This window comes from Xiphophorus hellerii, chromosome 5, assembly GCF_003331165.1.
Source record: "Xiphophorus hellerii strain 12219 chromosome 5, Xiphophorus_hellerii-4.1, whole genome shotgun sequence".
Lineage (NCBI taxonomy): Eukaryota > Metazoa > Chordata > Actinopteri > Cyprinodontiformes > Poeciliidae > Xiphophorus > Xiphophorus hellerii.
In genome coordinates, this window is record NC_045676.1 from 23,159,513 (window position 1) to 23,171,880 (window position 12,368).

The following is a 12,368-nucleotide window of genomic DNA, read 5'->3' on the forward strand; positions in this document are numbered from 1 at the left end:
CTTCGGTAGTTCTAGTGAAACTGAAAATCAAATACATTTTGTCCTTTGATGCAGTATGGCTTATAGAGTTACAAAACTTTAGATTAAATCAGAACTAGCAGAACTATATGACAATTAAACAGTGATATGACCTGCAAGCTCTTTGTTTGTCTGAATTGTTTTCTCTTTTTCATTTGATTTATACAAATCACATTATTGATTCTTAATTTTATACTTGCATACTTTTTGTTTTTACCAACCGATTTTCTGTGCAGGTGATCTGTTGCTCCTTATTTAAACTATGACCTGCTGCTGTTTCCTGTGCTGTATTATTAGCAACTTACAAGCGCAAAGGAAACGTGAAACAATGAAGGGAAAATCCTCTTACTTGTAATTTTATTTGTGGACAAACAAGGTTGTCACCTGGCCTGACTGGAAACATGACATTTTCCTGGCTACTGATAGTTAGCCATGGACAAAATATAAATTTTGCCTCTGTCAGGAAAATGTGTTAATTCTGTGATGTGACAAGTTTTGCAACATTCCTGAGACACCACACCTGTCTGAGGAGAATTTGTTTTTGTCCTAAAGTCAATCATTTGAATTTCTCTCTTAGACCACAACCCACTTCCTCCATTATTATTATTATAGTCACAGTTCTGATTACAGACGCTCTCAGTGAGTGCCAGCTGGAGACATCCTGGAAGGAAACTTAAAAAAAATAACTTGCCTGATTTTAATGAATGTTTGGAATTAGATCTGGACTATGCAGTAGTATTATATATATGAAAGTCAAAGGTGTTTAGTCCTTTCATTTAAAAAAAAACTACATTTGAAAAGGAGTCGATTTTCTCCTTTATGAACATTTTGCATTAAGAACAAAATGCACATATTCTTTTTCATGTTAAATTGGATTATTCTACAAAAATATATAAAAAAAGGGGGAGAGGCATTATCATAAAACATCCATTTATGTATTTTTTATTTTCAAATAAAACAGAAATATAAAGTAATGCTTACCACACATAATTGATACATTATTACAGTGATTAGATAGGTGTATTGTCCATCACGATCGAGATAGAAGTATGTCTTCATTATCTGGCATAAATCACAACATTTAAAAATTAGAATCACATAGATAACAAACATATTGAAAGCAAAATTGAAATTAAAATATTCCCAATTCGTTACTAAAGAGCATGCATAAGTGTAAAAGCACTACATGTATGACTACAGTCCAGTCACTTTCTGAATAACCTTAGTTTTTGCCTGTTCCAGATCTGATTAACCATCCAACACCTTTCACGATCGCTGCACCTCCAAGAGCCAACATTTGTGGTATAGATGAAGCTGCGACTTCCTCTGCCACTATAGCACCACCGATAGCAGGCGCAGCTGCGCTTGCTGCTGCACACAGTAAATAATTTCCTGCAGTCCCCACAGAGGACCTGGCCTGGTGCCACCATAGTTTATTCTGGGCCTGTTTGTAAATCTCGCTGGTGTAATGACCTCCGTTCAACTGGAACGTACTGTCTATTTTCTCGAACAGATCAGCCACCTGAGTGCGATTTCCTTTGCACGTGTTGTCAAACACAACATATCCAGCTTTACACTCACTGGTCAGCTTCCTCATCTCAGGGCTTTTGTGCAAATAGTTCTCAATGGTGTCTTTGAGCTGATCCCCCCCGGTGAAAACAACGATTGTGTACTTCGAGACTTCCTCGCCGAAGTTGTCCGTGATCCAGTTGATGGCATTTTTCTCCTCCAATGTGAAGCGTGCAGAGAGACTGATGACTAGCAGGAATATATGTGGTCCAGGGAGAGACAGCATGATGCTATGAGGGGCCGTTTAGGACAAAATTTACGTTTTGTCTCTCACACACTACCAAAAACTCTCGCATACTCCAAAAAAATAGCCTCGCACACTCCAAAAAATTACGTTTTGTCTCTCACACACTACCAAAAACTCTCGCATACTCCAAAAAAATAGCCTCGCACACTCCAAAAAATTACGTTTTGTCTCTCACACACTACCAAAAACTCTCGCATACTCAAAAAAATTACATTTTGTCTCTCACACACTACCAAAAACTCACGCATACTCAAAAAAATAGCCACGCACACTCAAAAATTACTCACGCACATTCAAAAAATACTCAAATTGCGTATACACACACTACTAAAATGTCACACACACACACAAACGTTAACTTTCTCGCTCACATACACTACTATCAGCTCGCTCACATACACTGTACTAACAGCTCGCACATTCACAAACGTTAACTTTCTCGCTCACATACACTGCTAACAGCTCGCACATTCACAAACGTTAACTTTCTCGCTCACATACACTGCTAACAGCTCGCGCACATACACACAAACGTTAACTTTCTCGCACACATACACTGCTAACAGCTCGCACACACACAGACGTTTATCTCTCACATACACAAGACTAAAGTTGAACACACACACAGTACTAAGACTCGTTTTATGTATGTGTGAGAGCGAGACTTTTTATGAATGTGTGAGAGCGACACTCTTTATGAATGTGTGAGAGCGAGACTCTTTATGAATGTGTGAGAGCGACACTCTTTTTGAATGTGTGAGAGTTGTCACGGAAGAGGCGGGGCATAATTTTTGGATCAAACTGCGCATGCGTAGATCCTAAACTATAAGTTTCGATTGTTGACTCACTGTATGTTCTATTACTTAGTATATTTGTGCTTTTAAATATATATAGAACGTTTAACTTTCTTGTAGATTAAATGTGCTATAGAAATAAATGAATCTGATTGATTGATTAAAAATAGCAAAATTGCTGTAGTACAATCTGTCCACTGGGTGCCAGTATTACAGGAATTATTAACCGGCGCCAACTAGTGCCGAAGAAGAAAGAGTTTGCTATACCGAACATGGCTAACTCTAATTCGAAACGAGAGAGAATTGGTCAGGCAGCTGCCATTTTAAACACCATTCTATCTTCTCCGGAGGCAACCAGCACTTTGACAGGCGCATTAAACGATTCAACGACTGCCCGCAGTGCTACAATCTGGCACCCAGTGGACAGATTGTACTACAGCAATTTTGCTATTTTTAATCAATCAATCAGATTCATTTATTTCTATAGCACATTTAATCTACAAGAAAGTTAAACGTTCTATATATATTTAAAAGCACAAATATACTAAGTAATAGAACATACAGTGAGTCAACAATCGAAACTTATAGTTTAGGATCTACGCATGCGCAGTTTGATCCAAAAATTATGCCCCGCCTCTTCCGTGACAACTCTCACACATTCAAAAAGAGTGTCGCTCTCACACATTCAAAAAGAGTGTCGCTCTCACACATTCATAAAGAGTGTCGCTCTCACACATTCATAAAAAGTCTCGCTCTCACACATACATAAAACGAGTCTTAGTACTGTGTGTGTGTTCAACTTTAGTCTTGTGTATGTGAGAGATAAACGTCTGTGTGTGTGCGAGCTGTTAGCAGTGTATGTGAGCGAGAAAGTTAACGTTTGTGAATGTGCGAGCTGTTAGCAGTGTATGTGAGCGAGAAAGTTAACGTTTGTGTGTGTGTGACATTTTAGTAGTGTGTGTATACGCAATTTGAGTATTTTTTGAATGTGCGTGAGTAATTTTTGAGTGTGCGTGGCTATTTTTTTGAGTATGCGTGAGTTTTTGGTAGTGTGTGAGAGACAAAATGTAATTTTTTTGAGTATGCGAGAGTTTTTGGTAGTGTGTGAGAGACAAAACGTAATTTTTTTGAGTGTGCGAGGCTATTTTTTTGGAGTATGCGTGAGTTTTTGGTAGTGTGTGAGAGACAAAACGTAATTTTTTGGAGTGTGCGAGGCTATTTTTTTGGAGTATGCGTGAGTTTTTGGTAGTGTGTGAGAGACAAAACGTAATTTTTTGGAGTGTGCGAGGCTATTTTTTTGGAGTATGCGAGAGTTTTTGGTAGTGTGTGAGAGACAAAACGTAAATTTTGTCCTAAACGGCCCCTCATATGATGCAGTTCTCTATTTCACTCTTCAGTTTTTTCTCTGTTGTATTCGATGTGTCAAACACACCAGGAGTGTCAATGATAGTCACTGTTCGCTCATCCAGATGGATGGCTTCTTTTTGGCATACTTTAGTCACGGAGGAAGGAGACATCTCTGCAATGAAGGCGTCCCTTTTCAGGATGGTGTTCCCTGTTGCACTTTTACCAGATCCGGTTTTTCCCAGGAGGACGATTCTCAGGTCTTTGACGGGACAAAACAAAATGTGTTGAGACATGAAAAGTCAACGTCTGATTTACAGTGAGGTCACGATATTTTTACTGAGCATGAGTAAGCCAGGTGTTTAAAAGAAGAAATACCAACCTTTAGCTGAGGTTGAATTCATCTTCTGCAGAAGGCAAAACTAAAATAAGAAAAACGAATCTGGACCAAATCTGACTTAAAACAACAAAAAATGACTCTGCCCGTGGCTCTAACTTCCTGCAGTTCTTGCTGTCTGATTTTCTGCAGCACTTCTGGTAAAATGAAACTGTTCTGTGCGCCACACGTGACCCGTTTCATGAAAAACGAAACTAACAGAACAGCTGAAAACAATAAAGGGTTCCCAGGCCAAATAAAAAGAGCAGTTGGTCAAATCTCTCCTTATTCTGTCATTTTCACTCTTAATCGGTGCTGAAATCCCACCTCAGCTCACAGAGGGTAGACACATAAATGCAGTTGTTGTAGAATGTGACTAAATTAGACAAAATTGTATTTTACAATTGCGATTTACACATACATACATAATATGTATTTTAGTAGTTGAAAATGTAAAAATTGGAGTGACAACTCAAAACAAATCTCATGATCTTTGGTTTGTTAATAATCCAGGAAATATAATAAAACATTTGATGAAGAAATATTTGACCATCCCTGCAGTGGATACATACTTTGTTAGACCTTCATTACCTTTGAATCCAGAGTCCAATGAGGTTAAGCATGAAGTTGCCTTTTAAAAACCTTCTTGGAAAGGTGCAGCTTTCATATTATGCTTTGGAGTTCAGCAACTTTAACATTTATTAGTTTCTGGTCATTAATCCTTATGCAATCTGAGCACCAAATCAGCATTTTTACGTCATGAGAATACAAAGAAATTATATGCCTCTGATTTGTTTGTATCTTTGTTTCATCTACCACGTCAGCCAGTGTGCCTTTATTAGGTACAAAACAATCCCCAAGGTGAAAGTAAATCAGTATGTATGTTGTAATCATGTAGGTTACAGATAACTTGGTGCTGTTGTACAGGGAGAAGGGAGTTGTACTTTATAGTATCAATGTCAAGGACACCAGAGTAATTTGTTGTCCTCTGTTCATGATCATGCAGCCTGGTCATGTTTGCTTTAGTTTCCGTCTGATCTATAAACCTCCCACCTTCAAACATGCATCATGATCCTTTATTTACATGATCAAGTCAAGATCATCAACAAAACTCTGATTTTGTTGAAATACCATTTTTTCCAACAAATGTTTTTCTTTCCTTAAAACACTGTGAGCTTTAATGACAACACAATTAAAAAGTAATTAGATTTTGAATTGGAAAGAAATGCTATTTTGGAAAATGGAACCTTTTTATTCTTCACACCAAAACAGGCCTTTAAGAAAGGGATCAACAAAATGATCGGAGAATCATTTGTACGGAAGAGGATTAGGGCCACCGAAAAAAAAAAAAAGAATTCTGAGATTAAAGTCAGGATTCTGACTTTAATCTCAGAATTTTGAGATTAAAGTCAGAAAGTCAGAATTCTGAGATTAAAGTCAGAAAGACAGAATTCTGACTTTAAGGTCTGAGATTAAAGTCTGAAGTCATTCTGACTTTAATCTCAAAATTCTGAGTTTAAAGTCAGAATTCTGACTTTCTGACTTTAATCTCAGAATTCTGACTTTAATCTCAAAATTCTGAGTTTAAAGTCAGAATTCTGACTTTCTGACTTTAATCTCAGAATTCTGACTTTAATCTCAGAATCCTGACTTTAATCTCAGAATCCTGACTTTAAACTCAGAATTCTTTTTTTTTTTTTTTTCGGTGGCCCTAATCCTCTTCCGTACATTTCAGACCTTCAAAGGGAATTAAACAAAGAATGTGGAAAAGGTGGCAACGCCTCTATCGCCACCAAGTGGCAACAATGATGTGTACAGTATTTACCTAAAATAAATCAAACTTCCATTTACAGTGCATCGCAACAGTATCCATAGCTGTTGAGCTTTCTCATATTTTACATTTTCTTTACATTTTTACATTTTATATTTTCTAACTGCAAGGATTTATTTAAGGATTTTATTTAAGGATTTATTTAATTGGGATCTTATGGGATAGACAAACAAAACAAACTTGTATCAATGAAAAGCAACCCTCCATAGTTAAAATTAACCACTTAGCTGCTCTTCTCTGATTAATCCTCTTCATTCCACGCCTGTCTAGATGTCAAGGTTTACTGCCACATCTTTTTAAATTTATCGACACACTCGTCCAACAGATGATGGATTGAACAGTGCTCTGCAAAATGTTGACGCATGGGCTATTGTTTTATATAATTACCACTGTTTTAAATCTGCCCCTTACCTTTTTTCTCTCTTTGTGTTTGTGTTCACTAATATTCTCTAAAAATCCTCAGCGCACGTAGATTTATAATGAGATTAAATTACATAAAAGTAAATTCATATAATGTGGTATCAGAGCAAAGGGGATTAAATAACGCGCCACATTTTTTATTTTAGTTGAGAAACAAATTAAAACCAATTATCCTTTTTTTCCCAATCTACAACAATGCACTACTTTGTATTGATCTACCACTTAAATCCCATTATAGCATTTGAAAATTGTAATTTTCAAGTGACAAAATGTAGAAAAGTTCAGAGGCACGAACGTCTTTGTAAGGCACTATGTAGATGATAAAATATTAAACAACAAAAACATTTTGATCTACTAACTGGGACCAGTGATGTCCAGCAGCTTCTAAATGACCCCGATCTTTTCCCCTTTTATGGCCCACTCCAAGTTTATGTGATGACAACATGGCCGCTGCCAGCTGGAACTTCAACAAAGTGTCCTAGTGTCCTTCTGTCATGGAATGGCTTTCATTTTTTTTGTCTAACCAACTATCTGTGTGCTGTTTTCTGTGCGAATATATTTAGTATGCAGTATTACGCTGCTGGCCTCCCACTCCACCCTGTGTGAGCTGCAGTGAGACAAGCTGCACTGTCAAAACAGAGGCACTGCTTCGGACATCTGTTGTTCTGTGGAGGGACTGTGGATGTGGAAGCGCACAGAGGATCATCGAGACGCCTGTGGACCTCTGACTAAAGTAAGTTTGACCAACATAAGTCACTTTGTATGGAATCCCAGAGCTGACGTTTTCAGCATGTACTTTTTCCCAATGGTTTTGTCATCTTAATCTTAACAAATCAAATATTTTCTTGAAATCACGAGATGCAACGGCATGCATTTCAAGAATGGAGTCGGGTTTAACACACACACACACACACCAATCATCACACATCTATCATCTCATGATCTCAAGAAAAACGCTTCTTGAGAAAACCGTTGGGAAATTAACTTATCTCAAGAAACCCATCTGGGAAAATATATGCAGAAAACCAATGTTTCTCAATTCCGTTCCTCAGGGAACACTGCCATGCATGCTTTTGGTGTTTCCCTTCTAACAGGTTTCTGTAGCACTTGATGGCATGCAAAGGAAGTCATGCAATCATTTGAATCGAGTATTCTGGACACCTGATTTCTCTAAAACATGCAATGCAGTGGTCGCTGAGGACTGGAATTGAGAAACACTGCCATGAAGTGTGCTTTCTAAAAGACTATTTCTTCTCCATAGTTGGATAGGTGCTGAAGATCTCACTGATTGACCAAGAATTAAGTGGATAAAGGCTCCTAACTGTAAATAGTTATTAGTTAGAGCTACAGGGTTGGAGTCAAGAGGTTCTTCACTTATTGACGGAGGCGGTTTCCGGATCAACCATGGCATCAACCGGTCTCCAGGTGCTGGGTTTGGTGCTGGCCCTACTAGGTTGGGTATGTGGGGCTTTGGTGTGTGCAGCTCCGCTGTGGCGCATATCGGCCTTCGTGGGGGGAGAGCTAGTGATTGCCCAGGTGTTGTGGGAGGGTTTGTGGATGAACTGCCTGTCTCAGACCACCGGCCACATCCAGTGCAAGGCCTATGACTCCACCTTGGCCCTCCCTACGTCAGCCCAGGCAGCTCGAGCACTGACGGTTCTTTCCCTGCTTCTCAGCGTTCTGGCGGTCATGCTCGGTGTTGCTGGGGCCAAGTGTACCCACTGCATGGGCGACAGCAACCAGGCCTCCAAAGCCCGGCTGGCCAGGATAGCAGGGGTGCTCCTCATCGTGGCTGGTCTCAGCTACTTGACGCCCATCTGTTGGACTGCCTATGGCACGATTAGAGACTTTTATGATCCAAATGTTGCAGCGCCTTTAAAGAGAGAACTGGGGCCTGCGTTGTACCTGGGGTGGGGGGCCAGCGTGCTCCTCCTGCTGGGGGGAGCTCTGCTTCACGTCGGCTCCTCTGCGCCTGGAGGAAGAGCGCTGCCCGTATCTGGAGCCAGAGCAAAGCCCAGCCCATCCATGGGGGCAGCAGGAGAAGTGAAGCAGCAGGAAAAGTCATTTGTATGAGATCACTTTGTTGGACGTCTAAACACCTTACAATTACATGCTTTAAAAATGACATCTATATAAGTATTATTTGATTAGTTGGATTTCTTCCAAAGAGAGGCTGATTTCATGTCCTGTTCTACCTGCAGCCAAAGAAGGGGCTTCTTAGAAGTACTAAAGCTTTAGAGTTATGTCTTACTTACACTGTTGCCTAGGATGAAGATGTATGCTAATTAGATTGTAATCTACAATTCAGCTCAAAAGTATTCATACTCCTGGCAGATTTAGGATTTGAAGTAATATTAATGTTTTGTTGTGACCCAACCCGTCCCATCCTAAAAATTAGGGTGATGGCTATGAGGCTTTCCAACATCAAAAACTTGGAAACATGCACTATTTTTTCAACACACCATTTTTTATTTAAATGTAAATAAAAACTTTTGTTTTTCAATTCATATTTCTTTTGTACTTTTATATTTTCAGAGAAGCCTCATTTCCTATAAAAAAACAACAACTACTTATTTGAATGGAAATTATTTTAAATTTAAATTTTGATAAAGTATAAAAACTTTTTTGGGATGCCTGCATATTTCATTTTAGAAATATTAATGCACATAAAGAAGGTTTTCTAACTTTAAGGGCTTTGTGTTGGAGTAGGAGTTGAAATGAACCGTGGGAGGATTTTAAATGTTTTAATGGTCACTAATGCGCGTGGCTCACATTTCTCAGATTCCCCTCTGCCTCTGCCTGTGTGTGTGCGTGTGCATGTGTGTGTGTGTGGGTGGTGTACTAAAGACCAGTGTGCATTGTACATTAGTTTACACTGGTGTTTTTGCTGAAAGTATGTGTGAGTATTTACTTTTTTCTTTGTCACCTTATCTTTGTAATATGCCTTTATTCTTAATAAACAATATTCTTTCTTCAACGGCCGCTGTTCCTCTCTGTTTATGAAAAGCATTAAGCTGAAATATTTCTTGATGATTTTTTATTTTATTTTGACCAGGTTTATTCTCACAATAAAGCAAATAAAAAAATGTTTTTGTATTCTTTGACTTTCATATATTAAAGTAATTAGTATCCCAGATAAATTTTGTTTTTCTTGACTTCATAACTAAGAAATTGGAGAGTGATTACCTGATTTTGAGATGTACAGAATAAGTCATGGTGCTTCATCTAGCAAATACCTTAATACCTTAAGTACCGTAAGTTTAAAGTGCACAGTAAGGGAAGGGAAGGTCATTTTATTTATGTAGCACATTTTCAGCAACAAGGTCATACAAAGTGCTTATATTGTGCAGTAATAGTGTGCTGTAAAGTATTTAAAATCTTGAATTGTTTCTCTTTTCTTTTTTGGTGAAATATTTGACATATTGAGTGTTTGCAGTTTAATGTAAATTTTCAGAATAATCCATAGTTTTCTTTATCATTTTAAAACAACACAGGGTATAGAAATAACTGCACCTTGGAAAGCAGATTATTCATGTATTTTGTTAAAAGCCTCACGTTATTAATATCTTTATGTCCATGATGAGTAAAATGTCTGGAACCTCAGGTGCAAACACAAATTGTTTGGTACTTCTTTTCATGATCATGTATGTAATTCAGAAGCTGAACAGCATCACTTTTACTTTTAGCTCAAACTGACCAAATACATATAATAATAATGCTGTGCATTTTCTGACCCAAAGTAAAAACAGAAGTAAGGTACTACAGGTCTTATGCACCAATAACACTTACACAATGCAGTTTACATAATTTGTGTGACATCTTTGTCGGTTGCTTCAAAGTAATTCCCCTTACATGTGCAAAATGACTTAAGTATCTATGTGAAATACATTTAATTACTATTAAAGCATGTTAACAGAGTTAGCTCTAAAAGATCACAATTTCCGAATTTGAACTATGATCAGTTGTGATGATAGACAGACTCCACTAGGGGGCAGCAGACACTAACGATCTGTCAATGAGTCAAATCTAGAGCGTTATATTCAGGACGCTTATTCTTTTTAAAAGAATAAGTTTAGTTAAAATTATATTCTATCTAAACTTTACACAAGACTGGATAACTTTATTGTGAGATTTAGCTTCTTTTTTAAATTATTGTTGTTCATCCATTTGCTCTAATATGTGGTAATTTGGTGTTTGAGTCATCTGATTCTTTCTGGAATGGTAATCAATTTTCTTCTTCTGTTGTCAAGGGCATAAATCCCACCTCATTATTGGGGGCAGGGGGACCATAAACAGGAAAATTTCTTAAGAGCAATTTTGGGTGGCTCGGCGAAGTTACAGTGAAATGTAACGTAAAATGTGAAGTTTTTAAACCACATTCAAGTTGCAGGACCAAAAATGACTAGTAATGCACATCAAACGTGTTTTTCTAAGTAAGCAAACTGTTGAGAAGTAAAACTAAAATTCAAATGTTGCTTACATACGAGTTTTGTTCAGTATGACTGATATAATCTCTGCTGCACCTTTACAAAAATGTATGGTTCTAAATAAAAAAGCTGTAATGAGTCACTGCTCTTAATAAAATTCCTCATAAACATTGATTTATTGTAATGGCTCCCAATACAAGTTATGAGCTATTTAAATTATAACTTAAGTTGCTTTATTTTTAAGCCTTTTTTAGTTTTGTCATGTGCTGGGTGACGGAGAACCAGCAGGCAGATAGAAATGAATATCTGGGGGGTATCATAACTTAAACGTAAGACTTAAAGCATTGGGCCTTATATAGAAAAATATTCAGATTTTATTTTGTAGTTTTAAAGGCTCTACATTGAAAACAGTGAGAAATAAAAGCACACTGATTCTGGGTCTCATTCAAATGTTCAGGAAACATATTTTATATAGATTAAGACTAACATGGTCAATGTAATTGAGTTCCAACTCAAAAAAGCTTTTTATGTCTGCAAACGTTTCAGAACAGAAGCTGATCGACCACTTATCAATCACTTTGACAACTCTTCATCAAGCCAGCCTCTCAAAAGGAACCACTCTTTACCTGCCAGTGTTTTATAATTTGTAGAACATTTTTAAAAGTTTACTAAAGTCACTTATTTATTATATTTAGTTGTGTTTACTGGACATTATAACTACTTTCATACTCTGTTTTCATAAGGCATTCCACCAATTATGACTTCTAAGCACTGCTGCATACATTTTTTACTCAAGATATGAAATCACTTAGGAAAATAAAGACAACAACTTAGCAACCTGGTCTGACAACTCATACATTGTAATTATTCTGTCGCTCACAAAGGTAAAAGAGAGAAAGGTGGATCAAAAGAAAGCAATTAAAAACAAACATTAATTTCCAAGGAAAACCATCAAGGACATCCGGGAAGAATAACAAACTGAACAATTAGTCTCAAAACGTCTGACTAAAACTTTACATTAAACAATCAACATACCCCTCAATCAACTGCTTTCTTTCTGTCTTATATTGTAATTTTAATCTTCTTCATACCATTTACTATGCTGACATTTTTTCATCAAGTTAAATTTAACAAAATGAAACTATCAAAAACATTAGTATTTATTTTTATGGACGCGGATTTCAACTTTTAAAAGACGGGCAGCGTTAATCTAGTTACACAGTAAAACCACATGCTCCCGCAAAGAAAGCTGAGCACTAAACACCACCGACCCCGTTTTTCAGTGTTACTGTCTGTTCTCCTGGGAACGGTTGTCCTCTTAAAGGGACAGTGTTCCCATTTA

General features: G+C 37.4%; 2 protein-coding genes across 2 annotated transcripts; one reads left to right on the forward strand and one right to left on the reverse strand.

Annotated features, from left to right (window-relative positions):
- Nucleotides 1–938: 938 nt before the first annotated feature.
- On the reverse strand, nucleotides 939–4,568 carry LOC116719684 (GTPase IMAP family member 4-like). Its single transcript, XM_032562289.1, has 3 exons — nucleotides 4,355–4,568; nucleotides 3,997–4,234; nucleotides 939–1,811 (listed from the first exon to the last, which is right to left on the reverse strand). Exons 1-3 carry the CDS (start codon nucleotides 4,374–4,376, stop codon nucleotides 1,241–1,243), a joined length of 831 nt encoding a protein of 276 aa, XP_032418180.1. The 5' UTR covers nucleotides 4,377–4,568; the 3' UTR covers nucleotides 939–1,240.
- Nucleotides 4,569–6,784: 2,216 nt separating this feature from the next.
- On the forward strand, nucleotides 6,785–9,576 carry LOC116720145 (claudin-4-like). The gene is made up of 2 exons (XM_032563252.1): nucleotides 6,785–7,332; nucleotides 7,861–9,576. Exon 2 carries the CDS (start codon nucleotides 8,004–8,006, stop codon nucleotides 8,670–8,672), a length of 669 nt encoding a protein of 222 aa, XP_032419143.1. The 5' UTR covers nucleotides 6,785–7,332; nucleotides 7,861–8,003; the 3' UTR covers nucleotides 8,673–9,576.
- Nucleotides 9,577–12,368: the final 2,792 nt, after the last annotated feature.